The 17480-nt window shown below is 44.0% G+C and overlaps 1 protein-coding gene across 4 annotated transcripts in view; it reads right to left on the reverse strand.

Annotated features, from left to right (window-relative positions):
• Nucleotides 1-17480, reverse strand: part of AGO1 (argonaute RISC component 1) — a 44559-nt gene that overhangs the window by 4691 nt on the left and 22388 nt on the right. For 2 of the 4 annotated variants that reach the window (XM_058303894.1, XM_058303893.2), the window contains exons 13-19: nt 15908-16067; nt 15631-15721; nt 14524-14718; nt 13064-13198; nt 12351-12452; nt 11824-12023; nt 6795-11590 (exon numbers count right to left, since the gene is read on the reverse strand). In XM_058303894.1, the coding sequence (XP_058159877.1) occupies nt 11482-11590; nt 11824-12023; nt 12351-12452; nt 13064-13198; nt 14524-14718; nt 15631-15721; nt 15908-16067 (992 nt within the window). In that variant the 3' untranslated portion in view covers nt 6795-11481. Of the gene's footprint in view, nt 1-6794; nt 11591-11823; nt 12024-12350; nt 12453-13063; nt 13199-14523; nt 14719-15630; nt 15722-15907; nt 16068-17480 lie in introns of those variants that run through there. The other 2 variants (XR_011649697.1, XR_011649698.1) reach the window with 2 other exon arrangements.

A 17480-nucleotide genomic window follows, 5' to 3' on the forward strand; every position in this document is an offset into this window, starting at 1 on the left:
CGCCAGACGTTGAAGCCTCGCCTCTCCGCCCCAAGCCGTGCTGGAGCGACGTCGGTGCCGGCACGAAGGACGCAGGGGGGACGTCGTGGAGCGAGCACGGAGTCTGGGCGGAGCGTCGCGGCGGGGCTCGGTCGGGAGTCGGCGAGCTGGGCGGGAGGGTACCGGGCCCCCTATCTGAGGCGACATCGCGGATGTTGGTGTTTACCGGGGGGTGAGCTTGCCGCAGCGAGGCCTGTCTGATAAAGGACCCGGACTTGCAGCCGAGAGGTCTCCGGCCGGGCATTTTTGGGCAGGGCCCACCCTCCTTCCCGAGCCCCACCCACCACGCCCCTCCTCACCAGGCAGTCAAGTAACCACAATTGGTCTCTCCTAGTCCATGGGGTTGCTGTATGGATTTGTTGGGAGAGGGGAGGGGAGTTGTACAGTAGTTTGGGAAAAGATTAAGAAAAGGAACATTACACAAACATTAGACCGAGTAATGTGCATGTTTAAAACTCTTTTAATAGCGCCTTATCACACTGAGAAAATTCAAAATGCTTCCCACGCAAAAACTCACTGCGTTGCTGGGCCTTTGACTTTCCCAAGTGAGGCTCTTTCTGGTCTTCATGCTACATCTACACTGGTCTACTTATAATTCCCTTAACGGGCAAGCGCTTCCCTTTTCTGACCTGTGACCCTCTGCTTTGGGTTCCTTTCGCCCCCTTTACCACCCCCTCTCCTGCTGCGTTGGCTACCTATTACATTATCTCTTTAACCATACTCTCATTCTGATTTGCTTACTAGTTATTGCGTGCCTCTAGAATGTAAGCTTCATAAGGGAAGTAGGGCCACATATTGTCTGGCAAATAGTAGGCCCTTACTATTTTTTTGCCCAAAACATACTATTTTACTCAGGCTGAGAAATGAGTCATGATTTTTCCTATGTCCCTAAGCATCAGTATTGTTCACTTTTTTAAAAAATCAAAAAAAATTTTTTTAAAGCTTGGGACAAAGAGGAAAAGGAGAAAAATATCCTATCTTCCAATCTCCCCACTCACTTGTGGGACTTTGGATCAGTTACTTCATCTCTTTGGGCTTCAGTTTCCTCATCTAAAAAATGTAGAGATTATGTACCTTACACAGTTGTGAGCTTAAAGAATGTATATAAAGCAGAGAAAACTTCACTAAATGTCAATAAAACAAAAATTTTTTACTACGGTTACCATGTTTTAAGCACTTATTAGATGCATCTACCATACAGTAAACTCCTTAGTAAATGGAGGGGATTCATACACACATGCTTGACTCCAATTCTGCCTTACTAGTTCTTCCTTCCCACTCCTGTCCTGTGACTAGTAATACCCTAAATCAATTTTAAAATATCAATTTAAATTTGTCACCAGATGAAATGCTGTATATTATTTTCAATCCTTGATGTACACAATCCAAGTTGTGGTTAGCAGCATTTGGCAAAGTAAATGCCAATTCTTGTGTGAGGGTCCATCACACCCTCAATCCTGATTCTGGATCTGGTTCCTGAAATGATTCCAGGCTCTTTCAGCATCTCCCAGAATACATAAGGTGATGGGCCCTGGAGGTGGGCCACTGTCTTCCTTTCTGACATTGATGGAACAGGATTTGGACCCTCTAATTCAATCCAATTTAATAAATGTTTATGATGCCTTCCCATTTACTTCTACTATCCAGAGACACCAGCTCTTTAGAGGTGGTGAAAGGCTCGCAAATTTAGTATCAGGAAGTGGGAAGGTAAAGAGGTTATGATGATTCTGCCAAAGGCAAAGCTGAATAAGTCTCTCTGCCAACTCCCTACACCCCCCAATTTTTGGATAACCTCATCCTCAACTGAGTTTGCTCTTAAGGGCTTAGAGCAGGATCTTTGTTCACTTGCCAAAGCCCTAATGCTAGAACAGGGCCGGTGCCTAGCATTCGGTAAGTATTTGTTGGGTGGGTAAGTGAATTAATGTGTAGGTTTCAAAAATGGGTTTCTGAAAGCAGGCTAGCACTGGCTGCTCTAAAAAGGAAAAACTATAGAAATAGTACAGAAATCTCAGGAGCAAAGAAGCAGCACCCACTGAAAGCTGAGCTGCTTCAGCAGTGACAAAATACCCAAAGCAAAGTTTTAAGAAACGATGACACAACACAAACTAGAAAAAAAAATAAACTGGACATCAGAATAATAAATTGGACATCAAAATGTAAAACTTTTGCTCTTCAAAATGAAAATGAAATGGCAAGTCACAGACTGGGAGAAAATATTTGTAAAACATAGATCCAACAAAGGACTTGCGTCTAGATTCAAAAAGAAATCACAAGGGAGCGGATGTAGCTCAAGTGGTTGAGCGTCTGCTTCGTATGTACAAGGTCCTGGGTTCAATCCCTGATACCTCCTAAAAACAAAACAAAAACGAAAAAACCAACTCTCATTGGGGAACGGCTATAGCTCAGTGGTTGAGTGCCTGCTTCCCATGTACAAGGTAGCTCCAGAAAAACAACTCAATAGACAAACAAACCAATTTAAAACAGGCAAAAGGTGGGAACACTTTCTCAAAGAAAATATCTGGACAAAAATAAGCAAATGAATAGATGATCAACACCACTGAATTACAGGTAGCCAGTTGCCTTGCTTCAACTTTGCCTTGCTTCAACTGCTGGTAAGACCAGCAAGGCAGGCTCATGGAGTCAGTGCCTGTTGCCTTCCTTGCTGCCACTATTCTTCCTAGGCTTCCTGTGTTAGATAAGAATCATCACTGAATGAGGAGAATAACTAGATAGTCCTCTAGTCCCTATGGGCTGAGGTTAAAATCAACATGGCACTTGAGTTCAAATCTTTTCTCATGGGCAAGCAGTTTCTATAAGGCAGAAAAAAAGCTAATGTATACAGTTCCCCAACTACAACATGACACAATATTAAGACATAGAGCTTTTAGGGAGGGACAAAGCTAAACTTGAAGGCCTGCTGAATCACTGACCGCTTTGAATCTCACCTTCCTCATCTGTAAAAATTAGAGTACCTACAATAGCCCTTATCCCCTCCTTTCTTGCTAGTAGCCATGAATTCTCTCTAGTCTACATGATTCAGGGATAACTCCTGATTAGTCTGAGCTACTCTCAATGGATGGTCTTATTTGCTTTGCCAGTAACACTGTAAGAGTGGACAGTGGACCCATTTCTAGCAAATGAGACATAAGGCCAGATCTGCTGGAGCTTCCTGTTACAGGTTTTCTTGCTTTTAAATGAGACCTGGGAAAAAGTAGTTCCTCTGCTGCTAAGCATTTTTCTGTCAGCATTTGTTTCCTGGAATTATGCAGCCACCTTGGAACCATGAGGTGAACAAACACAATGGTAAACCAGACAACAGGAAGGCAGAGCAAAGAGAACGTGTTTCCTTAATGTTATCACTGACCCAATTAATTAGCCAACCTTGGAGCCATATTAGATCAGGACTTCTTGACCTGTGAAATGAGTTTTCTTATTTTAAGCCAAATGAATTGGGATTTTGTTATACTCAATTGAAAGGAAGGAAACAAATTACTACATATAATTGTGAAGATGTGTTTAAGATAACAGATATTGTACAAAACACCTAGCTAAGTACTTAACCTGTTCATTTCCATTAACAGGTCAAATATTTTCCAAAAACCTGGCTGGGATCCCCAACTGTGTCTTTGGAGACAAAGTCTCCTTGCCTTCAGAAGGTAGGGAAAAGAGACCAAGGACTCCATAGAAAGGTCTCTCAATATTACTCTGTACCCCAAAAAACTGTGAAGAGGACGGTGGTGAAGCTACTACAGTTGTGTATAACAGTGATAAATTTCTTTTTGCAGGGTAAACCACAGTGGCCTAAACACCTTGATAAGGTATCTTAGGTAAGGTAGTGGCGCTGCAAGAGTGGAGAACTTCTTACTGCCACCTCATATCCCACCAAATCCACTTTTCAGCTACTCCTCCTTGAGACAGCTGCTTCAAAGGAGTGCTTCTGTCATGCTCTGCGCAATTTATAAGCCTACCAGGTTTCCTCAGCCTATAACCAGAAGAACAAATGTCTGGAAAGCTAGAAACAGAAAGGGAGAGCTAAATAGCCAATTCAATGCCACTTTCCACACCATCAGCACAGACAGCGACTGGAAGATGGTCCAAGCTCAGAGCTTGAAACTCATCTTCTTGCATCCTTTCCTTCAGTCACCACACCCTAACTGCCATGAGATTCTGGGGTCTAATCAAGAAATACCCAACAGATACCCAACAGATCTCCCAAAGCAGCTGCTAGACAAAAATGTGCTAAAATATATGTTGCCAATTGACAGGGCAGAGGGGGACAGCTACTCAAGCAAATTTGATAAGGATGCCCAGGGGTACCAGGACAAAACTGAATTCAAAACATTGGGGTCTAGGCCCAGAAAATGCAGGTCCTGGGTTCCCACAGTCATTTTGTTTGCTTTTCTTGAGTAATAACTAATGGCCAAACCCTTTTCTAAAACAGAAGTTTATAGCAAAATTTATCCATAATGGTCATTCTCCCACTCCCTCTGCTAAATACTACACTTTGCTTCAGTCAGGGTCATAAATTTAAGTCTTATTTCAATTAGGAAAAACTCTGCTCCACATTCTAATTTGCTCTTCAAAATCAGCCAACCTCTCTAGAACTTGCTGCTGAAAAAGGAACATGGGTCAGGCAGACCTTTAAAAAGCTTCTCCCAGGGAACAGATGTAGCTCAAGTGGTTGAGCACCTGCTTCCCATGTTCAAGGTCCCAGATTTGATCTCAAGTACCTCCTAAAAAAAAAAAAAAGTAAAAAAAACCAACTCTCATTGGGGAGAATGTAGCTCAGTGGTTGAGTGCCTGCTTCCCAAGTACGAGATCCTGGGTTTAACTTCCAGTATCTCCTAAGAAAAGGAAAAAAAAAGCTTCTCCCAAGGGGACCTAACAAGGTAGCACTGCAATAAGTCAAAACATTGGGCCTCCAGATGAATGCTAGACCCACTTTTGCACACCCTGGTCCACTTTCTCACTGGATCCTCTACCAGAATCCTTCTCTGAACTATCTTCCCCAGTGCATAGAAATGATAATGCTCTAGCAGTGCCGAGGAGGAATGTCAGAACTTAGATGCTTGACAGTTGTGCCACCAGTGTAAGGTACACAACCATGGGACTCCATGACTGGGAAAAGATGATGGCAATCTGGTTAAGTTTCTGCTTACTTGAAAATTCAGGAATGCTGAGTCCATGCTGTGTACTCAATAGCACTTCTTGATTCCCCCTCTCTGTATTCATAAACCACAAATTTCTAGCTCATTTCGATACTATTCGTAATATAGTGAATGATGAGATGAGATGACAAAAATGAATAGAATGCAGTTTCTGTTCCTAGAGTTCACAGGCTCTAGGGAACATGGTCTGGAAAATTTTTTAAAAAGCCAACTGCTAAGTGTTACAGTGTCCACTGGAACACCATCCATGATGCTATTACTAATTAGGAACAAAATTATGCTTTATTTTTTCACAATTATCTCCTGAGGATAGGAGGAAGCTGGAAATGGGGGTGGGGGTAGGCGTGGTTGTGAAAAATTTGGAAGTCCCAGTCTTAACCTTATTTAAATTAGACATACTGGAGAAGGACCTTAGTAAGTCATGTAAGTAAGATCCCAGAGAAGATGTAGGACAGTAAACTGATAAAAAAAAAAAACCTCCTCCTCTGTAGCAGTTCATGTTAATCACTCCCTTCCTGGACCCTATGCCACTCTCTTGATTTTTCTCCCAACTCATTAAATCAAGTCAATAAAAATACAAGGCAACTACTGGTAATCTCCCCATGCCTTAAATGTTGGCATTTCCTAGTTGTACACTGTTTTTCTTGCTCTACTTTTTTCTAAGCCTTCTTGTTCATTCCTATGGCTTTAACTACCATCTCTAGGAGTAAGACTCTCAGATCCGTAATTCCAGTTTTAGTCTTGCACCTAAGTTGTTAATAGAAACCTTAATCTCATTGCCCCTCAAGAACCTCAAAACTCAGTCTACACAGGCAAATTGTCTTCCTTCACAAAATTCATCATCTTTTTCCTAGCCTTCTTCCCATTTTGACCAAAGGAATGCCCAAAGCTCATTTGCTCAAGTAGAAATTTGCGTATTGGCCTCTACTACTCTCTTCCCCTCCCATCAGCCATTGAACCCTGTTAATTCTATCCCAAGTATCTCTCAAATCTGACCTTCCCTCTCTATCTTCAATGCTATTGCCTTATTCCAGTCTATCATCTCTCTCCTATACCATGGGACCACCTGACTACTCATAACCCCCAACAGACTTTAAGCTCCTTAAAGAGAGAAACTGTTTTAGGTGTTTTTTTAAATATATTTTTTTAGTTTAATACCACCCCATCCTACCCCCTCCATAACTCATTTGCACTTGCTGTCTGCTCTCTGTGTCTGTTCGTTGTGTGCCCGTCTTCTTTTTAGGAGACACCAGGAACCAAACCCGGGACCTCCCATGTGGGATAGGGGTGCCCAATGGCTTAAGCCATCTCTGCTCCCTCTTCATTTTTTTATTATACTTAGTACCTCCCCACAATACTGCTGTACACAGTACTATGCATCTTGTTGAATGAAGAATAAAAGAGGAGGCCCTGTGAAGTTTCATTGCTTACAAAGTAGGTGAATGTCTGCAGTTTCGACGCTCTGAAATTCATTTTATCCACTTTCCTCCTTTAAAGGTGATGGTTCTGCCCTTATAAAATCCTATCAGGGCTATAATTAATCCCAACAGCTTTGCTGATAGAAAAAGAGAGACCGCACTTTAGAAATAGAAGCCACTGTTATCTTTATAAAACACAGAATTGTGCTGCTGCTGTTGCTTGCTTCAGAAGGAACTGTACATTACAGCTGCTGGGGTAATTTCACAATGGACTGGACAAGGTACAGCTCAAAGCAGGACACAAACACAAGTGTCAAAGGGAAACAAATGCAAACAAGTACACAGCTGTGGGGCTTGAGGGACATCTCCCCATCCATTCTGGACTTGAGAGGGATAAAAAGTTTAGAAACCAAAATGAAACCCAGAGTAGTCACATGCCCACCACAGGGCTGCTAAGTGCAACATCACACCAATTAGGTTGGCCTGTGTGCACAGGAAAGTAATTTCATTTTTCCTTATTGCTACTACACCAGGGGACTCAGTGCATTTGGCGCATTGCTCAACTTGCACAATCTTTGGAGGGTTTCTTATTTTCCTTTTTAAAAGAAGGAAATCTGCCTTCCCCACCTCCATTCTGGTTTTGTTTTTCAGCCCATTCCCTCCACTCCTTTTCTTGAGCTTCCAAGCAGCAGTCAAAGGTTCTAAGTCAGTAAGAATAGAGTAAGGGGACAGCACCAACCCAGCCTCTCTCCCTGCCCAGGGAGAAGGCAAGTCCTAATATGGGGGTGGGGGAAGAAAACCAGAGAATCCCTTCTCCCCAAGCAGCTTGGAAGGACAAATAGGAAAGAATGCCCTGCATATCCCTTCCATGGCCAGACTTTTAAGAAGGAAGGCATCCCAACTACCATCCTGGATTAACCTAAGCCCAGTAAGTAAATAACAATAACTTCCCTGATACAATTTACAAAACTGCTTTTAGGCTAGACTCAGATGACCTTTCTACCCTCATGGGGAAGGAACTTCCATCCTTCTTTGTTATACATGATGTCAGGTCTATAACAATATCCCACTAACTCTGCAGATATCCCATGGGCTAGCTACAAAGTCAAATTGTCCCCTGGCTGCCCATCTTGGGTGCTGGCCTCATTCACAGAATTCTGAACAGAAAAAGAAAACTATCCAAGAACATTGTTGCTTAAGTAAAGAGAAGGTCATGGAAGAATTATCTAAGTAGGTGGAAACAAGATTTTTGGGCAAGTATTAAACTTTCAGGTACCTTTTGCTCCAGCCATATTCTAAGCTTAAGTCCCCAGCAATAACAGCCCCAAGCTTATCCTTAGAGGCCAGCAATAGCACCTCAATCACCAATGGGTCAGGCTGGGCTGGAAGAAGGATCCACATTCTCTCCTTTCTCTTCTCATCACTCTCTTCTTTACATACATCCATCCTCTAAGCCCCAACCCTGTATATCCAAGTAGCTCAACTCTAAAATGTCCTCAGAAAAGGGAGGCCCAAAGTAGAAAGAAAAGGAACCTGATCTAGAAAAAGCAATAAGAAACCAGTCTCTTGTGGAAGGTGCCAGAAGCCCTCCTGTTTATGTATCAGTTGGGAAGGTCTACTACTCTGCCCTAGAATAAGTCTAAGGGCAGGCCAACCCAGGAAGGATACCATTGGACTTGGGCAACAAGTTCTTGGTCTTCTGTACCCAAGGAGCTAAGTCGGACCTTGCCAGTTAACAGTGGGATCAAGGCAGCCATGCAGAGAATTCATCATCAAATAGGCAGACAGGCAGGCTAAGCAGCAAGCAAACTGAATGAATAGAAAAAAAGGAAAAGGAAGTCAGGGGAAGAAGATGAAGGAAGAGGAGAGGCAAACAAAGGCAAAACAGTGGAATGAAGGGAACAAGAGAACTGTGAACTGAGAGGATGAGGCTGGGGACCCCCAGTGCTTCCTCAAAGCAAGAGTAAGAAGTTCTAACAGGGCTTCCTCTGGCTAGCCTCCAAGCCTGGGCCGAGTCTTAAGTGTTAGGGCTTCAACACCAGATTGGGGCAAACCCAAGCCGAGGTTCCTCAAAACGGGAATCAAATACAAGCAAGCCAAAGCTTGCTTACCAATACTCAACCAGCATGTACCACCATTCCAACAAGAATAACCTCACTGACAAGGATGTTTTTCAAGTCTCAAGATTTGGGAAAAAAAAAAAAAAAAGTCAAAGCAAGAAGTCATTTTCTTGCCATTGCCCAAGCTGCTCCTCTTGCATTTTTTTCTTGGATGGCATGTACAATGCCAAAAGACCTGAAATGCATTTCAATCCCCAGCTCAAAACCCAAATGGAAAGAGTGAGGCAAAGAGAAAAAAGGAGAGAACACAAACTTGCTGCTGGGAGTAGGTGGTTGCCACCTGCTCCTTATGGACATTTGTAAATGCTGGTGAATGTCTGGACCCTCCAAGAATAGTGCCCTGATCCCAGTTCTAAAATGTACCCAAGAAGAGCCCACTGTGCCAGGAGAGCTCCCCTCCCACAAAGGGTGACCAAACACGAAGTAGACAGGATATGAAAGCGATGGATGGGGCAGATGGAGTGTTAGCATCACTCTCTTTAGGCACTTGTGTAAGGAATGTAGGCTTTCCAGTGAGTTGCCTCCTCCCAGAACCCTCCATTCTGTTCTTCAGCTGGGTTTGTGCCCAGTGGGCAGCCCAAACTGTAGCCAGTAGGAAAAAAGTAAAGGAAGAATTACTCAACAGTCCTGATGCCTTCTCCATAATGAATGTTTGTGCTACGTTTTGTGAAATCACTGAACAATATAGCCAACCAGAACAGAACCTGGGATAGATTGTTTTGCATAGCAAATCTGGGCCTGTACAAGGGCTGCTGGGAAGGGGAAAGACTAGCTCTAACAACATAGGCCAGGGTTCCAACAGGTCTTCCTCTGGCTAGCCTCTGAGCCTGGGCCAAGTCTTACGTGTCAGGGCTTCAACACCAGAGGGGGGCAAACCCAAGCCGAGGCTCCTCAAAAGAAGGAATTTCCACGTTGGAGCTGCAACTCCCCATCCCAAGCAGTGGGGCAGGAAAAAATAAACAGTCAAGAAAAAAGGGGGCCTTGCCTCCAGGCCAGCAGGCACCAAGCTAGAAACCCCTACCTCTCTAGTCTTGGAGACTAAAAAAAAACAAAAAGCCCATGCCACCCACTCACATGCCCTAGTGGGAAACCAGGAAAAAATCATTTCTGTAAACAGAAGCAATAGGGAGCAGCAGCAAATCCCCCAGCCCATCCATAGGATGTGCTGAAATCTAGGATTAGCCAATGTGTCAGAGGACAGTCCAGAGGAAAGAAAGAACCACTTGCAGGAAAGAGTGTAGGGCAGTGCAGTGGAGGGAGCCTGCAGCAAGAAAAAGGTATTAAGGTATTATCTGCACAGAGGAAGGAAGGAGCCTGAGCCCTACCATGGAGAGAGAGCCACCCCCTACCTAGCTAGGCCAGAGAACAAGTTAGATACACAGCTCCTTCTGATGGCTCAATGTTTCTGGGATGTAAACTCAGCGGGCATGGAAGGGATATCCAGATTTTGGCAATCGACTCAAGTTATGGTATAAAAATAACATTTAGTTTTCTTTTGTCTTATCTTAGATCTAAGGGTCTTTTGTTACAAGATACCCCAATTAAGAAATATTGAAACATAAGAGACTTGACCTTCAGAGATAAAAAGAAGCCAAGAGTGAGAAATGCTTTGAGAATAACTTCAGACCTGGCCAGGGTGGGAAGTGTGGGGATAGGGAGAGAAGGAAGCATAAGTGGAAAGGCCAGGGGCCTGTCATCTCAGCAGCTCCAAAATTTGTCATGTGTGAAAGTGCAAATGTCAATGGATTTTAACCATCTTGAGGTTATGATCTTTTTAAAAGCTCAATGAAGGTGGAAGTCAATTCCTTCAAATGCAAAATAGCTGGCGCTCTGACAGGAGGCTTGTTGGGTAAGGGGTATTTCTTCCCCACCTACTTCCTCTCCCACCCCCACCCCATCCCCCAAAAGAAAGGTACAAAAGGTTGCAGTTCTGCAGCATTACCGTTACAGGGAAGGCACTGGTTACCCACCAGCAGGCGGAAGGAAGACAGGGTCGTGTCACTTCAGAGCTAAGTGCCATAGTGCCTTAAGTCTTACTAGGGACTGTATGTCTGTAGAGGGAGAGGTGTAAGGTGGGGTAGAAAAGGCAGAGAGAGAGGAATAAGGGCAGGGGTAGGGGGCAGCTGGGGGAGGAGCAACCAAAACCATTAGCATTAAAAATCTTCCTACAAACTGGATTCTAAACCCATTAAAACATCTAGTATGCTAAAATATTGATCTGGGTCTTGTTTCATTTTTCTTCTTAAACAAATCTAGACCTTTTCTGATTAAGGCTCCTAAAAAAACCTTCCCTCCTCCCACCCGCTTTCCCAAGCCCCTCATTTTCCCATCTAAAGTATCAAACCCAAACCTACCAGCTTTTGTCCGCAGGGCTGCAGAGCCGACCTTACCAAGCTGTCAGGCATGAGTCTTTAGCACTGTGAGTCACATGAGACACCTGTGTGTATGGTGGGCACCAGTGCTGCCCCTCTTGGTCCAGTGGGGTCAGGGCCAGATGTGACAAGATGGGGTGAGAGGTGGGGGCATGAGGTGGATGTCAGAGATTTCTGGCTGGTGGTCTGGCTCGCTGACCCTAGTCCCCACCCTTGTACCCCCTCTGTAGAAGGAAACAAGGCCTCCTACATTCCTCTCCCTACCCCACCCCCCTCTCCTTTCTGCTTCCTCTGGATTCAGGTGGCACAGCTCCAGGGGCTTGGAAAGCTTTCTTCTATCCAGTGAGGTAACAGCGTTCTGCCATCAAGCAAAGTACATGGTGCGCAGAGTATCCTGGTGAACCTGCACGGCTTTGGCCAGGGCCTGGGGGTCCCGCCCATTGCTCTGCCCCGATATGTGGCTCCCCTCTCCACTGAAAAGGAAAATGAAAGAAGTCCTTTCTGGTGAACTGAGCTGTTGCTAATTCCCTTACCCATCCCTATTCCCACGCCAGCTTAAGAAAAACTTCAACCCAGGTGCAGGCAGATGAGCCCAAGCACGCCAAACTGGACAGTACCCATATTTCCTTCTACCCAGGCGATACTGGAAGGGTCCGTTACAGGAAACTGAAACAAAAAGCAAACCAGCCTGACCCTAAGGCCTCACCTGTCATGCTCCTTGTCCACCAGGTGGTATCGTGCCCGGAAAGCCACCAGGCGGGCATAGTAGGCAGGTGCTGGGATAGACACGGAGCGTGTACATCGTACATAAGTGTGGCACAGCTGATATGTCAAGATCTGGAGCTCATCCGCTGTGAAACGGTTGTCATCCCATAGGACATAGTAATGGGATGGTCGGCTGGTGCCCTGGGAAGATACGAGGTTGAGGGGCCCCAGGTTTGGCAGAGGGAATGGCTGATGATAAGGAACAAATTACTGTCAAAAGTATGGCTAGAATGGATGACCCGCCCATGAATATGTAGCACAAAGCCACCATGGTCATAAACCACCCTTTTTATGGGCCACCTGCCCAAGATGCTTAAAGTGCACTTCCGTTCAAAGTACGCTTGGGGCTTATGAAGAGAAAAATCCTTATTTGAATGCCACTCAGTGATGACTGATATACTCTGGAGGCAGTGGTAATAATCAACTAATCTTTGATCCACTGGAAACCCCACAGCATAGCCCAGCTACCTGGATGCCTGCATGGCTGCACAGATAGAAGTCAAACTCAAACGGGTGGGTAATGTTGGTGTCCACAGTAGTCCCAGCTGGGATGTTACCACTCTTCCCAATCTGTACAGAGACAAACACAAACAAGATCCCAAGACCTGCCTGGCCCTTACCAGAGCCCTGCCTCAGTCCTACTCTGATTCTGCCAGAATCTCCCAAAGTAAAGTGGAAGTTACTGTTCCCAGAAGGTACCAGCTCTTGAAATAATGGGCTTCTGAAGTTATACATCCTTTGTTCAAGTCCTGGTTTTTCCATTTATTAGCTGTGTGATGTTAGCAAATCATTTAACCTCTCTGAGGTTAATCTGGAGATAATAACAGTACCTACCTCACAGGGTTGCTGTGAGGAAGACGCCTTGTACAGTGTCTGGCACATAGGAGAAGTTCAATAAATGATAGTTCCCTATCCCTTCTCTGGGAGCTGGTCTATATATGGGGTCTAGGCCAGGGAGTTAGGAGAAGGGAGAGGATATGTAAGGGAAGGAGGGGAGAAAGAAGTAACTAAGGAAGGAAGGTGGCAGAGGAAGAACCAGAAGAGCTAGGGGGAAGGAAGGGGCCAGGAAGGATGGATAGCCCAAGGACAAAATCCCCAGATTTTATCTCAAGGGCTTCTTCCCTATCAAGAAAAGGGAGAAAGGATGAGGGCATGGGTAGCCTCCTCAGTCCCTTACTCACTCGCTCATTCTTATCAGCACAAAAAAGGCGGGTATGATGGCGTTTCTGCACCACAATATAAGTAATCCCAGGCTGGTAGTCCTTTTCCAGTTTGATGCAGGCATCCCGAATGGCCAGCAGCTCATAGTGGAGGATCTGGACACAGGGCAAGGTGAGAGAGAGACACACACAGCTTCTCTTGAGTTCACACACACCTTTCTGAACTAAGGAATTGCCACGTGTAATAAGGCTTTTTGTCCAGATAGTAAGCTGATGCTAAACCATAGGGGATGACAAGCTCTTCCTGCCAAATTCAACTCTATACTAAGTTCACCTGATATGTTCCTATAAAACCTTAGCCAGGAGGTTTAGCATCAACAGAGAGCTCTTACCTGGTTCCTATGCATAAAGAAAGCTAATATCAAGACAGAACCAAGGTTTAAATCACTAAAATCACAATGCCCAAATTATGTGGATTTCAGGATCAAGAGGATAATGGGAGTTTCTCCTGTGAGCTCCAAGGGCAGGGTTTGGACTACCAGAGAAGAGTAGATAGTTCAGAAATGGATACAGAGAGAGAACATGAGTTTAGTTCTACAAAGAAACAAGGACTAGCTGAAAAAGAAGCCACAAGTAAATAACCATAGGCAATAGCTACAAGTGGCCTTGTATGCCAGATATAGGGAAGCAAAACTGTATGGGAGAAAACAATAGGATTTGGAATCAGAACTAGTCTTAAACCTAAGCTGTTTCTGGTTTTATTACCTTGAGCAAGTCATTAACCTTTACAAGTCTCATTCTATCCACATCTATTAATATTACTAATAAGACCTGCCCACAAAACTGTTGTGTAGACTAACAGATAATTACTCTAGTAGGAACTTAATAACTACTGATTGCTTCACAAAGCAGTTTTAACTTTAACCTAAGGCTATGTAAAGCCACTAGATATTTCTGAACTGAGAAGTGATATGATAAATTTGTCTGGTATTTTAGGAAATACTAAATAACTTGGAGGAAAAATGAGCATATTAGATAAAAGCATGGACTTTAGAATCAGACCAATTTGTCTGAATTCCCACTTCACCACTTATTAGCTTGGGTGACACTGAAGAAATATTTAACATTTCCAAGCCTCATTTTCTCATTATGTCAAATGGGAGTAATAACAATTGCTTCATAGGACTATCATAAAAGGAACCTATTTGAAGTGCTTAGCACAGTTCATGGCACATAAGAGGTGCCCAATAAATGGTAATTATTACTATTAAGTGATAGTCAAGGAGACTAGTTCAGTATACTAGTCTAAACAACAGAATACAAAGGCTTAGCAGTATGAATGAATAAAAACAATGTTATGAAGTCTTCAGTAGTTGTTCTCAAAGTGTGGACTCCAGACTAGCAGCAGTATCTCAAAACTTATAGCAGCACCTGACCATCTGGCCTCAATGTGAATCTTCTATACCTAATGTGAGTCATACCTGGGGGAGCTGGCCTTCAGGGACTCCATCTCGGTAAAAGATGATGCGGGTAGGCTTAAAGCGGGTGGACTTATAGAACTGGATTAGCAGCTCACGCACCATGTAAGACAGGTCTTCAATGATCTCCTGCCGTGGTCGCTGCACCCGTACAGTAGCACAGTAACGGCTGGGATGGGCATCCATGCTGCCAACAACCTGACAATGAGAGGCAGGATCAGATCCCCAGAAGCCCCCACTCTCTAACATCATCAGGCGCTCGGCTTGGGGAAAGGCTGCTTAGCAAGAAAATTTTTCAACTGAATGAATAGGGCTTAAGATCCAATGAGCCCTGAATTTCAATCTCTGTTTTATCATTCATGTGGAAGTTACTTCATACATCTAATATTCTTTTTCCTCCTTTCAAATGGTGATCAGAATACCTGCTTGCAGTGCTGCTGTGGTACATATAAAGTAACTTGCACAGGTCTAGCCCACAGTAGATACCTGATAAATTAAATTTCCCTGACATTTATAGAGGGTCATATGAGGATATGGCACTACTACTTCAGAATGACCTCATCCAGGAACTATGGTAAGAGTGTTATTGGGGGTGGTGGGAGCAATGCTATTTTCAAAGAGAACAGTAGTCAGAGTACAGAATGGATGGCCACAACCATAAGCACAGTGTAGGATTTCCCTGCACATACTGAAATTAGACCCATCTGACTATAGAGATGTGAAATTTGAGGAAATAGAAGGAGGAAGGAAGGCCTGATTCCTAGCAATTTTGAAACCCTTATGGGACAGGGAGTGGAAAGTCAGGAGAGGGACTGAAGAGACACCTATTCACACTTATCAAGGGCAAGGAAGGGAGGTGTCAGAGGAAAACACAGTGCAAAAATAGAGCATGGAGCCAGTGATAGAGACTAGGCCACGTTTCTAGCTACATCCTGCACTCTCACTGCTCTTCCCCCCCAAAAAAAAGACACCACACAGAATTCATTTTTTAATATACCAAGGGAGTGGGTAAAGGTCAGCTGAAAGGAGATCTTATGAAGGGTCAAGGGTCTTATGAACTAACAGCTAAGAAGAGGAACCTTATGGGGTAAGTTAGAGAGTACCACTCACTGCTGTGATAGAGGGTTTTTTCCCATCCCCTGCTGGGGGGTGTGTAACATCTGCTCCCAGGAATATCACTGGCTGTTGAAAGACGGCAGAGCTGAGTAAGAAAAAACAAAACAAAAAACAGTAAGGAGTTGAGCCTTCTCTTCCTAAAACCATCCTAGCACCCACCATGGTCCTCTTGCCCTTGTGTCTGACTCACTCTGCCTAGTCAAGGTTCTGTCTCTTCATCAATCCCCAGCATGGTACCTTGACAAAGAAAAGTGGGAAATAGAGTTCATACCGCTGGTGTGGGACAAGGATGTTGTTAATGCCACCAAGTTTGACATTGATCTTGAGGCAGAGGTTAGACAGAGTCTGAGGCGAGGTCTTCACCACATTCTTCACCTGCACACACTGTGTAGCCATTCCCAAGAGTGTATCTCCAACACGTTTCACCTCAGCTATGAGCAGGGGAGAGAAGTGATTAGTGTATTCAACAAATATTCACTGAATTTCTACTATTTGAGGTGCTGGGAACTAAGTGGTGCCCAGGGAAATATAGGGTCCCTACTCTCCAGTGCTTACTAGCTAGTGACTAATTTTGTAAAATCATGAAAATTACCATGATAAATGTTAAGAAAGAAAACTTTATGGAGCTATGAGAGAATAGGGGGTAATAACCTAGTCAGGAAAGTAAAAAGGCAAGCCACAGTGCAGGGAAGATATGTGGGATACACATAAGTATTCAACAAAAGAATCATGAAGAACACCTACAAATCAATAAGAAAAAGGCGGATAAGTCAACAAAAAAGGAAGATGGGCACTTTGCACAAGAGGCTAGTGAACTACCCAAGACATATAAAAAGATACTCAACTTTATCAGTCATCAAGGAAACAATGCAATATCACTAAACACCCACAAGAATGGCTAGAATGATGGGAAGTGGAGTCAGCCCAGGGGATAGGGCATCCGCCTACCACATGGGAGGTCCATGGTTCAAACCCCAGGCCTCCTTGACCCGTGTGGAGCTGGCCCATGTGCAGCGCTGATGCGCGCAAGGAGTGCTGTGCCATGCAGGAGTGTCACCCACGTAGGGGAGCCCACGTGCAAGGAGTGTGCCCCGTAAGGAGAGCCGCCCAGCGCAAAAGAAAGTGCAGCCTGCCCAAGAATGGCACCGCACACACAGAGAGCTGACACAACAAGATGATACAACAAAAAGAAACACAGATTCCCAATGCAGTCACAGAAGAACACGCAGCGAATGAACAGAGAGCACACAGTGGTGGGGGGGGAGGGGAAAGAAATTAAAAAAAAAAAGAATGGTTAGAATGGGACAATATAAGTTTAATAAGAATGTGAAGCATCGTAGTTCTCATACACTGCTGATAGCAATGTAAATTGGTACACTTAAATTCTACTCCTTGATATACACCCAACAGATATGGGTACATATATTCAAAAGACATGTATAAGAATGTTCACTGAAGCACTATTTGTAACATTCAAAAACTGGAACACCCAAATATGTCCATTAACAATAGACTGGATTCATAAATTGTGGTATATTTATATGATAGAAAAACCATTCAGTGGTAAGTATGAACAAACCATAACAAACAACAGGGTAAGTCTCACAAACATAATGTTGAGTGAAGTACATACTGCATGATTCCACTTATATAAAGTTCAAAAACAGGCAAAACTAATCTATGGTGCTACAAGTCAGAATAGTGGTTACCATTTGTGAAGGTTACAGTAACTGGCAATATGGCTTTTGGTAATGTTATGCTATCTCAACCGGATATTGGTTACATTGTTATGTTCACTTTGTGACAATTCATTGACCTGAATGGGTGTAATTTCTATATGTATG

The sequence above is a fragment of the Dasypus novemcinctus genome, chromosome 9 (assembly GCF_030445035.2).
Source record: "Dasypus novemcinctus isolate mDasNov1 chromosome 9, mDasNov1.1.hap2, whole genome shotgun sequence".
NCBI lineage: Eukaryota > Metazoa > Chordata > Mammalia > Cingulata > Dasypodidae > Dasypus > Dasypus novemcinctus.